Below are 16601 nucleotides of genomic sequence, written 5' to 3' on the forward strand. Positions count from 1 at the left end.
GAACAATGATGTTTTGTTTCTTAAAACTGGGGTGCTTGTTCAAACCCCAAAGCAAAGCTCGGCTCTAGCCTTACCAGGCTTGTTCCATTCATAGGCAGGCAGCCGTTTGATTTCAAGCCCCCCAAAAACATGCGCAGAAGAGGTCAGGAGCAGTGAAGTCGGAAGGATTTTTCCACGGCTCTTGTTTCTACGCGAGGAGTTTAGCCGGCTGGAGAGGCGGCGAGAGCGACGGATGGGTGAGTCTCAAAAGCATTTTTCTTTTTTTTTTATTTGGCCGCAGCCCTTTTCAGCACCATGGTCAGCAACCGAAGCCCGGCCGTGCTCCCGCCGATTCCGCATGCGCGATCTTGTAGCGAACTGGGAGGGACAGATTAAGGCCAATAATCTAGGGGTCCAAAGCAGCGGGTCCCCCGGGATTATTGACCTTAATCGGTCCCTCCCAATTCGCCACAAGATTGCACCCGCCCCCCCCAAACACCCCCCCCCCGAAATTTCCATTAAAACAGGATGCCTTGTCTTCGAATCCCCCTTTCCTTTCCTCCGAGGATGTCCCTTTTTGGAGGTCACGGGGTAGTATACTGTAATGCTGCTTATGTGGATTCCAGACTATGCTAAACCACTATGTGTTTTTTATTGATTTATTTTTTTTACATAAGCCACAAGCAGCTTCTCTGTTTATTGCAACAAGAGTACGACCTGATTTGAAAGCTTCTGTATTCGGTTCACACCAGTGGCGTAGCATGGGGGGTGCAGGGGGGGCCGGCCGCACCGGCCACAACATCTGGGGTGGGTGCATTAGATGCATTTTACTTTAATTCCATCAGTATTTTCATAACAAACAATACATGTGCTTAGGAGGTAAGGGTTTCTTTAACTAATCTAGTGGAAGAGACTCGAGTGCTAAAATCCACGGGTTAGGGGGCGCAAATTCCTTGCCTTGCCCCGGGTGCTTGACAACCCACGCTACGCCACTGGTTCACACAACACATTAAAGCCAACGCTGAATAAGTCACAACATGGCTCAGGGATAGTACGGTTTCCTGGTGCAGACATTGGAGGTTTATTTATTTGTATTCTGCCTTTATTATTTTAACAAATAACTCAAGGTGGCGAACATATCTAACATGCCTTCCTCCCCCTATTTTCCCCACAGCAACAACCCTATGAGGTGGGTTGGGCTGAGAAAGAGTGTGACTGACCCAAAGTCAACTAGCTGCTTCAGCTACCATTTGATAAAATAAATTCAAAGGTGGATAGCAAAATGGAGGCATTCAATTATTATTCTGAATGTTACAAAGTCAGAGAACAGAGAGCATTCATACCCTCATTTAAGACAGGGCTTGTCAACTGTCCAACCTTGGCTGGCTTACCGGTAGGTCTGAAGTGCAATTATAAAAATAATCCATGTGTATATCTTCCACATATTCAAAAATGTTCCCAATGTCATATTAATCTTATTTATTTAAATCAGCACTTCTATTTCTTGAGCCAAAAGCCCATGTTTGATGTTGATGTAGATCAGATTCCCCAGCCCCATTTTCTCTGTTTTAATTGCAGTTCTCCTGACCCTCTGCCAGGAGAGCTATTTTAGAATTTATATTTATATTATTTTAGAATAATACAAACCAACGTCTCCACCTAGCATCGTGCTGGGAAAGCATAATATATGGGGACCCATAGATTCGATATGCTATAACTAACAATTATAATTTGATTTGGTTACTTTAACATTGTGTTTCATTAGGATTTGTATTTGTTTACTCATTTCATCTGTAGACTCCTGAGAGTCCTTAGGAAATCAGCAGACTATAAAATGATGATTGATCGTGATGGTGATGATGTGATGGCATAATCTTTACATAACCACAATTAGAAATCTAAACTGGTTCAACATATTAGGCTAGAATATGGTTGGCTACTTTATGGCTTAGTATGTCTTACAAATCAAACCAACATAGTTACTTTGTAGTATTGTGATAACCTAAACAGTTGGGACTACCTTACATAGAGCAAACTATATCTAGCTCAATTTTAGTGACTGACTATGACCCTCCAAGATTTTAGACAGGAAATCCAAATCTTATTTGGACATTCTAAGAGTGTAATCTGGAATTTTATTTCCAGATAACATATACACTCTATTGGTGAGCTATTATTCATTCTCCTGATGTTATAGCATGAGACTAAGTGAATTATTGGCAAAGATATAATTGAAGAATCTATATTGCATGATCCAAAGTACTTTATATACAGACCTGCACTAATTTTATATTTGACAGATTTTTATTTCATATATTTTATAATTCAACAGCAGTACTAAATGCTGGTGCAATGGCTTCAGGAATTTATCTTTACATTCTAATCTCTCCTGTCTCCATACAATTTCACTTTTTAATTTAGGTTCCAGTTTGGGAACTAGAAACACTTTGGAGATATTGCTGGGGGAACTGTCCAAGGACTTCTTGACTCGTCCTCTAACACGTAATGAAGTATGTCTTGTTCTTCTCCGTGTGGCTGTTTTTGGAGCTACCACCTACTTCAGTATAAAGTGGGTCTCAGATGCCTTAGACCCTGCCCAGAAGCAAAGAATCCAGTTGAAGAAAAGAGTAGGTACTACAAGTATGTTTGTGGCTGGGTTCCCATAGTTAAAATTAAGCCACTGTTTAATAATGTTTTTGACATATTTTTGACAAGTGGTCCTTCTTAGCTCTTTCTCATTTGCTGTGTCCTCAGTTGCCTTTCTTTTTTTAAAAAAAAAAGTAGAAATAAAAACATTGTGATGGGTGCCAGAAGCATAAAACAACCTACTGAAGACCAGGGAATTGGATTGGCTCAACTATTATAGTCTACATTGAGTCACAGATAGTGACAGCTGAGATGAAGCTCAGTTGAAAAGTTGGGAGCTTGGTACGTATGGGAAGAGAGAAGGGTGGGACATGTTTAGCTTTGTCAGAGTCAGAAGAGTAGAGATGCTGAGAGATATTGCATAACAAAACTGCATACGGAATTGCCAATAATTTCAAGACCTAGCAAAGGACTCAGCTTCAGAAATTAATGGATATCCTGCTAGGAGATAATGTTTGTTTCAACCCTTATTGCACACGAGAAAACAGTTTAAAACAGGGGTCTTCAAACTTGGCCCTTTTATGGCCATAAAAGGGCCAAATTTGAAGACCCCCTGGTTTAGAACATCTCTAATAATGGGCATTCCTCATTTGTGTTATTCTAGATGTGGTGATAAAAAACAATTGAACATTTGCCTGCAGGAAATAATTGTCACAGTCTTCCTGTCATGCATTTAAGCTTTCTACAATAGCCTTCTCCAGATAGATATATTTAGAAGCATTGAGCTGACAGTTCCACAAATTTCCAAGCAATTTGGCTAGACTGTTGGGTCGGGCTGGGGAAAACTCATCTACACATAATATACTGTATATGATAGAAACTAAAAACAAGTTGGACACTCTCTCTCTCTCTCTCTCTCTCTCTCTCTCTCTCTCTCTCTCTCTCTCCATATACATATGCATATTTAAAGAAATTTTTAACAAGACCACAAAATTATGTAACTCTGAGGACTCAAATTTCCCACCTCCATTTTTAAGTGCTTGCTTCAATAGGGAGGGTGCTTCCTAAGTTTCTTTTTCTGACTGTTAAGGGACTGTGGGCCTCACCTCTATTTTCTGATTGGTTTCTTGACTCTTCCCCCCTTTCCCCAAAGTCATTCATAGATTCCATTCCATGGGTATGCTTTCCTGTTGCAGACCTTACATTGCATCTTGTAAATTGTATTCTTAAAATCCTTCGGGAGAAGGGCGGTATACAAATTTAATAAAAGTTTTAAAAAAAAGTAAAGTAAAGGTAAAGGTTCCCCTGCACATGTGTGCTAGTCGTTTCCGACTCTAGGGGCCGGTGCTCATCTCCGTTTCAAAGCTGAAGAGCCAGCGCTTGTCCGAGGATGTCTCCGTGGTCACGTGGCCGGCATGACTAGACGCCAAAGGCGCACGGAACGCTGTTACCTTCCCACCGTAGTGGTCCCTAGTTTTCTACTTGCATTTTTACGTGCTTTCGAACTGCTAGGTTGGCAGAAGCTGGGACGAGTAACAGGCGCTCACTCTGTTACGCGGCACTCGGGATTCGACCCGCCAAACTGCTGATCTTCTGATCGACAAGCTCAGCATCCTAACCCGCTGAGCCACCGCGTCCCTTGTATTCTAGAAGAAAACCACCCAAAAAAAAGAAATCACCAAGAATACAGCAGGTCAATCCAGATACATGTGTATTTTCCACTAGATAGAGAACCAAAGCAAATGTTGAGCATACAATTCTTCATTCTTTCATTACAGTTTTTTTAATATGTTCATGTCCACGCACTTATGATACATCAATGAAATATGATTGCTCACTTATAATAAAATTAGGTCAAAGTTTATGAAACACGATAAAGTGGCTGAAAATGGAAAACGCAATATAAAAAAGTAATGCAAGAGTTTAGAAGAAAAAAAATATTTAAGGAAATGTCAGGTTAAATTCAAGTTTCTATACTAGTGAATAGATAAGAAAAAAGAAAAAAAATTACAAAGAGGCTCTTGATCTTTTTAACAGTGATTATAAGTACTCTGAGTGGTCCGTCCTTAAAAAAATTGTGCTGGGTTCTCATTTTCTGTTTGATGCTGCTGAAAAAGCTTCTCAGTGACCATCTAGAATTCAATAGACCGGTTTTAATTACATTTCTTTTGGGCTCATTATTATGAAGACCCACAATCATTTTCTGAAGCCGTACTGGGCACCTGTGCTGAATATAGTTAAGTACAAGTCAGGAACTATAGCTCATTAAAATGAAAGTGCCATGTTAAGCTAAATTATACACCTGAATTTACTCCCCCCCCTTTTAATCTCTTTGGACAGGCAGAAGACCTGATGAAGCAGATTGGAATAGAAAAGATGAAGCTCTCAGAGCATGAGATGAACATTGTTGCTCATTTGGTGGTTCCCAGGGACATAAAGGTAAGCAGGGGGGCAGGGGGTGAAGGGGGGCTGTTGCTTCCCTTGTCCCTGCATCAACTGTGACTTGTGATTCTATCTGCAGTTAGCTGGGCAACTGGAAAGAGCAATTTAGCCCTTGATTGGCAGCTGAGCAAACTCAAAGGGATGCTGGCAATAGCATGAAAAGTCTACTTAAAGGAGAGACAAAGGGAAGCTCTATCCATGCTGGATTTTGATTGGCTTGCCATCAATGTGGTCTAGGACTGGATCTCAGATCAGAGGCCCAGAGTCCAGAGGACCAAATGGTGACCTGAAGAGAGTTGGTGGTCCTGACAGTAGCCCATTGACCTGATATCCATGTCTAAAGTGATGTGGGAAAGGCAGAATTTCCATGATGCTCATCCATCTCTCTCTCTTTTAAAGAGGTGTCCACAGAATGTGGAGGAAATTTCACTTTTTGAACCCATCCTATGGACACCTCTGTTTTCATCTTATCTTTTAAAAGAGGGTGGGAGTGACAATCTGATTTATTATTCAGAGAGTGTATGAATACTATATTTATCAAACTGAAAATGATTTGAAGAATAATTCACAATCAACAATAAAATTACCTCTGCTTACTCCAAATCAGACTTTCCCATTGAGGTAGCCTTCAACATGGATTTAAATATTCACGGAGAGAAAAAGTCAGAGGGAGGGAAGGAAGGAAGGAAGGAAGGAAGGAAGGAAGGAAGGAAGGAAGGAAGGAAGGAAGGAAGGAAGGAAGAACGGCAAGTACATTTGAAGTCCAAAAGTTGGACTTGGCCAAGTTTGGAATCCAGCTGCTCTTACTAAACAGTTCAGAACCTCTTTTTCATTTCAGCCCTCCACAAACTTGTCCAATTTGCAGGTCACGTGGAACGATGTCGCAGGCCTAGATGAGCTGGTCAGTGAACTTAGAGACACCGTAATCCTACCATTACAACAGACACACTTGTTTGAGCACTCCAAGCTCTGCCAGCCTCCAAAAGGTATCCTTGGCAAGTCTTCATTTTAGAGGCCTGAAAGGTCCAGAGGCAGACTGGTCATTTCAGGCCCTGGCCTCCAGCTTCTGTTTATCCCATGTCAATGTAATTTTTATTTTGTTCTCTATAGATGTCAACAGACAAATAAACAGAAGCATTTAGGAAGGGCCCCACATACAGGCAGGCCTTGACTTATGACCAAGCTGAGTCCAAAACTTCAGTTGCTAAGCAAGGCAGTTATTTAGTCGTGCCTCATTTTATGATCCTTTGCCATAGTTGTTAAGTGAATTACATGGCCGTTAAGCAAACCCGGCTTCCTCCATTGTTGTTTGTCAGAAGCTACCTAGGAAGGCTGCAAATGACAGTCCAATCCAACCCCAGGACACTCTAACCATCATAAATACTTGCTGATTGACAAGCACCCGAAGTTTGATCATGTGACTGTGGGGTGCAATGGTCATAAGTAGGAGAACCGGTCATAAGTCACTGTTTGCTGTGCTGTTGTAACTTTGAACGTTGATTAAACGAATGGCTGTAAGTGGACGACTAGGGCTACTGTAATACTTAGGTATTTCATTTTGTACATTGACTGACTTGGTCCTGAGGTATTAAATGTAAAGTGTTGATCCATCTGATTATTTCAAGTACTGAGTGGCAGAACAGAATAACAGTTGGAAGGGATCTTAGAGGTCTTCTAGTCCAACCCCCTGCTCGAGCAGAAGACCCTCTACCATTTCGGAACAAATACCTGACCAATCTCATCTTGAAAATCTCCAGTGATGGAGCACCCACGCCACTGATTTAATTTTTCTGTCAGAAAATTTCTCCTTAGTTGTAGTTCGAATTGATAACCTTCCATTGATAAACTCCTTCATAAGCTTCCATCCATTACTTCTTGTCCTTCCCTCAGGTGCTTTGGAGAACAGGTTGACGCCCTCTTCTCTGTGACAGTCCCTCAACTATTGAAAGGTTGCTCTCAAGTCACCCCCTAATATTTCTTTTCATTTGACCATTTCAAATGGACCTGCATCCAGATATCGAGCTTGGGACAATTGTTCCTCTGGACCAGGAAAATCTGAAGGCGGGGTCACACTCTTTTCCTGAATCGGAACAAGGGTTCTGTCAGAGCATGCACAGTCTTATTGCACTGAGGTAACCCAGGAGTAAATGCAGTACCCAGTGATTTGTAATTAAATGTTGGTTTATATTATATTTATATTTATTAAATTTTTATACCGCCCTTCTCCCGAAGGACTCAGGGCGGTGTACAGGGCAATAAATATCGAAATATACATACAAAAGTTAAAAAAGAATTAAATAATTATGCCCAATATAAAACGATGATTAAAACAATGTTAAAACCAAATCCAAACCCCAACCCCATCAGACCAGGCCGGATTGTTCAAATAAATAAGTTTTTAGATTGCTTCGGAAGGAGCGAAGGTCGGGGGCCGTCCGGATATATTACATTATATCTACAAATATACACTAGAAATAAAATACATACATGTGGTGAAACAGCAAACTCCAATACACTGCAATTACAGCAGTCAAATGGATGAGAGAGAAAGACTCTAGCAAAAAAAGTTCCCTTTTATACTCAGACTCTTAAAGGGATACACACATCTGCTGAGTCATTCCTATTACTGCATCATCCACATTACATCCTTACACAAGCTGTTTAGCCTTTAAATCAGAATCCCGACAGGCCCCCACACTTCATTAGGAGCTGGGTGAGAGGAAAACCATATGGGCTTATGACTTTCCCTTTTATTTAGGTGTCTTACTGTATGGACCTCCAGGATGTGGCAAGACTCTTCTTGCCAAAGCAATGGCCCAGGCATCCAGCTGCAGGTTCATCAACCTTCAAGCATCCACCCTGATGGACAAATGGTATGGAGAGTCACAGAAACTCACAGCTGCTGTTTTTTCTCTGGCAATCAAAATCCAACCCTGCATCATTTTCATTGATGAAATAGGTACGCTCTCAGCCTGTGGTTCTTGTACCACATACTGTAATTTAATGTTCTTTCGTCATTACTGGCTTTGATTTTAAAAAATGTACCCTTTGGAATATTGCATTGAACCCCTGGTTTTCTGCGTAGGTCTTTCTTCCTGTCCTTCCATTAAGTAGGCTTTTATTAAAACAGAAAACTATTCCAAGAGCAAAAAAGGAGTGATATGGGGCATTGATGGGTAGGGAATCAGACTTTTAATAAATGCTTGGACAAATCACTCATATTTTAGCAATACTTACTTGCCTTTTATTTTAAAAGAAAACTGAGATGTTTAGGAATGGCCACCTTATTGCTTGTGCCATTTTGTAATATATCCATGATATTCTATTAACATTCTATTCTTCTCTTCTTCCTGAAAGATCCCAAGGGGGGGAGGGGAGGGTGAATGTTTAAATCCTAGGTTTTGAAAAACAAACCTGTGGATTTGTCTTCTGTCATCCTTAGTGTCAGTACCCTTTAAGAGAAGGTAGAATAATAATAATATAATAAACCTTTATTGTCAAAGTACAACATGTGTACATTGAGATTAGCTGAGCCTCCCCCCGTGCTCTCTCCCCCCAACACACAGTGACAACAAACCCTCCATCCCACCACACCATGTGAACCAACTACATTACACACCGGCCTCCCAAGTCAATTCTGCATAAGATTATGTCCCATTTAAAAGCCTAACAGCCCACGGATAAAAGCTAATTTTCAGCCTGTTGGTACGGCTGGCTATATTCCTATATCTCCTACCGGATGGTAGGAGAGTAAAGAGATACCGTCCAGGGTGTGAGTCATCCCTGAGAATCTTCCTTACTCTTCCAAGGCAACGAGCCCTGGTGAGGTCATCCAGTGGTGTCAGGGAACAGCCCACAAGATCATACTGTAAGAAACAATGGCTCAGTCTTTGGAAAAACCTCATTTCCACTGAATTTTGCTACTGATTTAGAATGGGGTGAAAGAGAAAGCAAAAGTTGCTGAACAAAACAGGCTAAAATCTGGAGAAAAGCAGACATTCCACTTGGCTAAACTATTCTTTTAATGTCCTACCCATTTCTGGCAGATGCCTTCTTGAGGAACCGCTCCAGAACTGATCATGAAGCCACAGCTATGATGAAAGCAGAATTCATGAGTCTTTGGGATGGGCTGCAGACGGCGTCTGACTGCCAGGTAAAGCTTGGCCCTTAGATCCATTAATACAAATTGAGTCCAAGCCAGCGTTAAAAATATGGACCATTCATTCTTCCACCAGAGCAATAGTTCCGTGTATTTCCGTGATTTGCACATTATGTTCAAGAAGCATGCTGAAAAAAGAAAACGTTAAAACATCACAAATAAAACTACACGGTCACTTGAAGGTTAACATTAGAAAACACATGACGATGGTAGCAGTGATCTGGTGCGTGCAACACACTAAGCCAAAATGAGCTCAATTTGGTTTAAACTTAGTCTTTATGTAGCCCCAGCCCTTGTGATGGTTAAGGCAAGATTTATGGCGAACATGAGATCTAAACTGGTTGTGGGCAGCCATTAAAGGGCAGATGTCACTTTCAGCTCTTTGGAAGAAGCAAAGGACACCATGGTAGAGCAGATCGGAATTGTCCTTACCAACAAACAGATCAGGAACTCTCTTCTGGAAATTTACTGGGCAGGTGTGGGCTAGACTTGTATTCAATCTATGTAGAGCTTACACAGGTTTCCTTCACTCAGGATTGTGAGAAATCATCATACTGTCCTTTAGAGCAGAGGTCCCCAACCTTTTGGGCACCAGGGACCGGTTCCATGGAGAGAGGTTTTTCCGCGGACCGGAGGGTGCGTGGTTTTGTGTGCTGCCTGCATCCCGTCGATGCGGCTTTGCTTGTTTGTGCAGACTGGTTGCAGGCATGCCGCGGCCTGGTACTGGTCCATGGACTGGGGGTTGGGGACCCCTGCTTTAGAGGAAAACAGAAGACAAGTTTAGCTTGCTTGTCCATGTAATAACCGTACCTAGAATCCAAAACTTACTCCAGTACATGAACTCATTCTAAGGGTCTTGCTCATGAAGTACTCATGAATAATGGAGTACTTTTCCATTCCTTCTATTCAGAAAATTTGGCTGGCCATGGGGAAAACTGAATGCATGCCAAGGAAATCCTTACAATCTTCTTTCGGTCTTAAGCCTCAATTAAACATTTAAACATGATATATGCTGTACAAACCCTACACACAAATATAGTTTGGAACAGAGCCGCCTAGAAATCTTAGAAATGAATCATATAGTCAGTCAGTCATACTCTTAAGTGATCAGCACAATGTAAATAACTGGATAGCCAATGGACTGTATTGCAAAAAATAATAATAATAAAGAATGGAAAATCAACCCTATAGGTTTAGCTTGCATTGTGGGATTATAAAAGACATTTTGGTTATTTCATTATGGTTATTTTAATTCTGTTTGTTTTGTTGACAAAGGTTTAATTTTGCTGTGTTTTTGCAGGTTGTCATTAGCCACCCAGAGGGTAGTTGTATACCTTTTCTAATAAATAAATAAACAATGCATAAATTAAAGTCCTAGAGGATATGTACGTGTGGATGTTCTGTGAAAAAATGGCACTTTTTCTTGTGTCAATTTACCAGATTTAGATGGTTGACACAATCAGCAATTCTGGTGTTTATGTCTGAGTCTGTCTGTCTATCTTAGTTATTTATCATCTATCTTTATCTGTCTGTCTAGCCATCCTGTCTGTCTATCTATCCTGTCTGTCTGTCTCTATCATCCATGTATCCTGTCTGTCTGTCTGTCTGTCTGTCTGTCTGTCTGTCTGTCTGTCTGTCTATCTATCTATCTATCTATCTATCTATCTATCTATCTATCTATCTATCTATCTATCTATTTCAGGTAATGGTGCTAGGAGCCACCAATAGGCCTCAAGATGTGGACCCAGCCATCCTGAGGAGAATGCCAACAACTTTTCATATTGCACTACCTGTGAGTAGACGTGACTTCTCTTCCCACAAACCCTTTCCTCCATCCATCCACACTGCTGGGTAGTAAGACCTCACATCCCATATGGACTTTGCAAGAGCCAGTCAGTCAACCCATTAGGTACTTCAAGGAGAAAGTACCTGAAATCAGAAAGTTTGTGGCAGGGAGGCCTAGATGGCCTCAAAAATAATTGCAGACGCACAGAAAACAACATATAGAACATTTCATATTTTAAATGCCTCCCACACAGATAGGAAAAATAAGAGAGGCAGCCAGGTTAGTACAGTGTTTAGGCACAAAGCCAGCTGGCTGACCTTGAGCCAGTCACTCTGTCTCAGCCCCAGGATGGAGCATTGGCAAACCATTTCTGAAATAATTGCCAAGAAAACTGCAGGGACCTATCCAGGCAGTTGCCAAAAGTCAAGACTGATTCAAAGGCACCAGATTTCGCTATCTCTTTTTTTCTCTGTGTGTGTCATCTTTGGTATCGTGTTTTCAACCCCCATTCTCTGCTCCGACAGACCCAAAGGCAAAGACAAGATATCCTGAAGCTAATTCTTGCTGGAGAAAATGTAAGTTTCCAGCTTTCTTAGCATGTTTTCAATTTAGATGTGATTAAAGGAAAGAGCTGTACAAAAGCTCTTCTGCAATGTCAACCTCCCTGTCGTCAGTGATAGGGTTCAAAGGCAGAACTGCAAGTTAAGTTTATTCATGTAAACCTTTTCCACAATAAAACCCACATTTTAAACGCAATGGATGCCCATAGGTACTCCTCAGGCTGTAATGTGGCTGCCCTGGGCTTAATTCTAAAAAAATTCATTCAAAGCTTTCAATTCTGATTTATGGCGAGACCCATTAGATGTTGTTTCCTATGTCCTACTGCTTGGGAGATAAGGTGGGTATCACGAAGAGATGGCTTCCTCATTTAGTTTTAACTCTGGACCTAGCCACAGCTTGCTTTGGTCCTGCATATAATACAGCTTCCACAGAACACAATAAACTGGTCTATTCCAACTGACAGAATAGAAGCAACCTGGAATTAAGGAGAAACTTCCTAACAGCTTGCCTTCAGAAGCTGTGGGTGCTTCATCACTGGAGGTTTTTAAGAAGAGACTGGACAGCCACTTGTCTGAAACGGTATGGGTTCTCCTGCCCTCCCCCCCCCCCCGCTCAAGCAGGAGAACCTATACCGTCTCAGACAATTGACTGTCCAATCTCTTCTTAAAAATCTCCAGTGATGGAGCGCCCACAATTTCTGGAGGCAAATCTGTTCCACTGCTTAACTGTCCTCATTGTCAGGTGCTGGTGATGACCTATAAAGCCCTACATGGCTTGGGTCCGGGATATCTGAGGGAACACCTGCTGCCGGCATCAAGTTCCCTTCGTCCCGTGCGCTCCCACAGGGAGGGTCTGCTCAGGGTGCCGCCGGTAAAAGACTGCCGGCGGATAACACCCAGGGGTAGGGCCTTCTCAGTGGGGGCGCCTGCCCTTTGGAACCAGCTGCCAGTGGAGCTGAGGACTGCCCCCGACCTCCGTTCGTTCCACTGGGGCCTGAAGACCTGGCTCTTTGAGCTCTCTGGCCCAGGCTGAGGATTAATTTATTTTAATTGGGGTTTTATTTATACAGGGATAAATTTAATCTTTTTTAAATTTGGTTTTTAACTTTTGTATTTTTGGTTTTTAATTACCCTGTAAACCGCCCTGAGTCCCTCGGGAAAGGGCGGTATATAAATGTAATAAAATAAATAAAAATAAATAAAATAAATAAATGCCCTCTCTTCAAGCAGAGCCACCTCTGAGCTGCCTGAAAGAAGGTGAGATGACAGTAGGGGCAAAATTGTTGAAGAAACCCGAGTGTTTCATTTACTGGTGATTTTTCTCAGACGAGCAATGCCGTCAGCCTGAAAGAGCTGGCAGAGAAAACACGTGGTTACTCGGGCAGCGATCTGTGGGAATTGTGCCGGGATGCAGCCACGTATCGCGTGCGCGATTATGTCCGAAAACAACAAATGAGGCAGGTTGTCCGCTTGCTGCACCGCAGAGGGAGTGAGGAGGAGACGTAAGTCATCTCTCTCTCTTTTTTCCCCCCCCTTCGCCCCCGACTCTTCCTGGGTTTGGTTGCCAGAAGATGCTGCCTTCTGGCAACATTAGAACATTTTATAGAATACCGTACTGGTCGCCCTCGACTTACAACAGTTGATTTAGTGACCGCTCAAAGTTACAACAGCGCTGAAAAAAGTGACTTAGCATGGCCCTTCACACTTACGACCGTTGCAGCATCCCCACGGTCAGGTGATGAAAATTCCGTCGCTTGGCAACTGACTCATATTTATGATGGTTGCAGTGTCCCGGATCACCTTTTGCGACCTTCTGACAAGCAAAGTCAATGGGGAAGCCAGCTTCACTTCATAAGTGTCTTCCTCACTTAATAACTGCCAAATGTGGCAGGGAGAGCGATAAAATGGGGCGAAACTCACTTAAACAACTGTCTCACTTAGCAACAGAAACTTTGGACTCAAATGTGGTCATAAGCCAAGAACTACCTCTATTAGAATATTTTATCTGAGCATTTTTAGACTCTTAATGAGACTCAGAATCCATGTCTCATTTTGCTTCCTTTAAGAGCTGTTGACTCCTTACTCTTCAGTGTTCAAAGGTCTTGAAGATAAAGGTAAAGGTTCCCCCGCACATGCGTGCTAGTCGTTTCCAACTCTAGGGGCCGGTGCTCATCTCCGTTTCAAAGCCGAAGAGCCAGCGCTTGTCCGAGGACGTCTCCGTGGTCATGTGGCCGGCATGACTAGACGCCAAAGGCGCACGGAACGCTGTTACCTTCCCACCGGAGTGGTCCCTATTTTTCTACTTGCATTTTTACGTGCTTTCGAACTGCTAGGTTGGCAGAAGCTGGGACGAGTAACAGGCGTTCACTCTGTTACACGGCACTCGGGATTCGACCCGCCAAACTGCCGACCATCTGATTGACAAGCTCAGCGTCCTCACCCACTGAGCCACCTGTCCTAAAGGCTAGACCTGAAGGAAATTCTTATACGGGATGATCTTAGAACGGTATTGGGTAACTGGCGTGGATGGAGGGGGGTGTTTGCATCTATCCACCTAACAGCTTACTCTCACTGTTCTTGGGCGAAGAATAAATCTTCCCCTCATGCAACTGCCTGGCGTATTTGTCATCCCAGTTTGGGAATGAACTTGGTAAGGAATGAGAATATTTCCACAGTTAGGAGCTAAAATTAGGGAAAAGAAGAGTGAGGAGTTCTAGAAGGGGAAAAAAAACTAACAGAAAGCCTTTCCTTCCCAGGGACTTGGAGGAAAATTCCTTCAGGCCACTTACTCAGCTTGACCTGCTGCTCGCCCTGGAGAAGATGAAGGAGTCCAGAGGAGCCACTTCAGCCACGCTGACAGAACCAGCTTTGGACTGATTGGAGGAGATTCCTAACCTGGAGAACCAGGATTAATCTGGCTGTAATTGCTCTACTGCAGGGGTGGCCAACCTTGGCCACTCTAAGACCTGTGGACTTCAACTCCCAGAATTCCATGGCTGGCTGGGGAATTCTGGGAGTTGAAGTCCACAGGTCTTAGAGTGGCCAAGGTTGGACGCCCCTGCTCTGTTGTAACATTAGAGCAGGGGTCTTCAAACCTGGCCCTTTGATGACTTGTGGACTTCAACTCCCAGAATTCCTCAGCCAGGCCTGTTGGCTGAGGAATTCTGGGAGTTGAAGTCCACAAGTCATCAAAGGGCCAAGTTTGAAAACCCCTATGATAGAGGAAAGGCTTCAGAAGAATGGGTAGGAATGAAGACTTTCTGAAGAAAGCAAGTGGTGGGATGGTTCAACGAGTAAAAAAGTGAGATGCAGGGTGGGTTTTCCACCACCTGAAGGGCACTCCAAAAGTGCCGGGGATGGAAACCTCTAAAATCTCGTGATGTTGCCTGAGAAGAGCGGTGGGGGGGATATTGGAGTGCTGCGACATTGGGGGACATTCCTGTAAACAAAAAAGTCACAAGAATCAAGAGAGCGAAGAGTACCACTCATACAAAATATCAACCCATTATGTTGAGATATTAATTATGGTCTGAGTAGCAAACCATTCTTTAGGAAGCTGTGCAGCTACAAACTAAAGAAAATGACCGGGCATAAACTAGCTCGGTTTTCCTAATCTAATCCCGTCCCCATTTTTCTCTACCTTTCCTCCAACAAAAAAAGATCATGCAACAAAGCTGTAGCAAATTGTGTTTCACAACTGTCCCAACCACCCATCGAAAGTTTTGCACCAATGGATAAGTAAAGCATTGAAGAACTGAAAGTATGTCCAGGGATTTCTGTTGTTGTTATTTGATCTCTTTTCTCAATCTGTTACTACTTGAGAGGACTTTTAAATCATTCCTGAAATAAAATATTCTTGTCCTAGATTCCCACAGCTAAGAGCCCGTATACAGGGGCACCTTGGTACTCAACTGCTTTGAAACTCGTTGAATTTGGTACTCAACACATTTTGATGTGAAACTGTTGTTCTGGTACTTATCATTTGTTTGGTACTAGATGCACAAGCTAGAACTTGTTGGTGTTGGCTGCCTTGTGACTCACTACATTATTTCTTAAGGGGAAAAATTGTTTTTAATACTCATCACACCTCCCAGAACCAATTAACAATGGATACTAAGGTACTACTGTATCAGAATTTCAATTGGCAGCTTTTATACTCACTTCTATATTTCCTGAAGTTGCTCTTTAAAAATAAATGTGCTTCAAATGGCTGGCCTAAAACTCAGGCTGTTTGGAGGGAGTCAAGCTATTCTCCAAAGCACCTGGAAGCAGGACAAGAAGCAACGGATGGAAACTAGTCAAGGAGAGAAGCAACCTGGAATTAAGGAGAAACTTCCTGACAGTTAGAACAATTAACCAGTGGAACAACCTGCCTCCAGAAGCGATGAATGCTCCAACACTGGAAGTTTTTAAGAAGAGACTGGACAGCCATTTGTCTGAAATGGTATAGGGTTTCCTGCCTGAGCAGGGGGTTGGGCTAGATGACCTCCAAGGTCCCTTCCAACTTTATATTATTATTATTATTATTATTATTATTATTATTATTATTATTATTATTATTACATTCAAAGCACATTTATTTATCGTTTTCAGACATGAAATAGATTTTGTTTGTTTATTAAATTACTATATCGCCCGTCCCCAACAAGGTGACTCTGGGTTGGCTAGGCAATGGACTAGCAAACAGCAACAATGAAAAGCTAAGATATAATAGAAACATCAGGGCAGATAAATCCTACTTCACTGAGAGGTGATTTCCAATTTATCATTCTTCATATGTAAGCATTGGAAAGTTCGTAATTTTTTCTCCTTTTTTATGCTGGGATAAATCTTAGCACATTGTATTGTTTCCATACATTGATGTTTGTATAATATGTGTAAAAATATTAAGTCTATTAAATCCCTTAGAATATTGAGGGCAAAAAAAAAAGAAAAAAGAAAAATATTCTGTCAATGTTAATTATAATTTGGAAAAGAAATATTACCGACACAATTTTTTTTCACTTCTTAAATCTGTAGCTGGGTGTAATGTTGAAAAAGGACTGCCACAACTCACATCAAAATAATCCGGTTTCAATTCTAAGCTGAT

The 16601-nt window shown here is 42.1% G+C and overlaps 1 protein-coding gene across 1 annotated transcript; it reads left to right on the plus strand.

The window, feature by feature from the left end:
• Positions 1 to 232: 232 nt before the first annotated feature.
• On the plus strand, positions 233 to 14389 carry LOC310644110 (outer mitochondrial transmembrane helix translocase-like; the record flags this gene model as incomplete). Its single annotated transcript, XM_083368882.1, has 10 exons — positions 233 to 236; positions 2401 to 2606; positions 4906 to 5004; positions 5873 to 5993; positions 7766 to 7966; positions 9054 to 9160; positions 10869 to 10958; positions 11477 to 11527; positions 12839 to 13014; positions 14269 to 14389. 10 exons carry the CDS (start codon positions 233 to 235, stop codon positions 14387 to 14389), a joined length of 1176 nt encoding a protein of 391 aa, XP_083225008.1.
• Positions 14390 to 16601: the final 2212 nt, after the last annotated feature.

The sequence above is a fragment of the Vipera ursinii genome (genome assembly GCF_947247035.1).
Source record: "Vipera ursinii genome assembly, chromosome: 8".
Classification (NCBI taxonomy): domain Eukaryota; kingdom Metazoa; phylum Chordata; class Lepidosauria; order Squamata; family Viperidae; genus Vipera; species Vipera ursinii.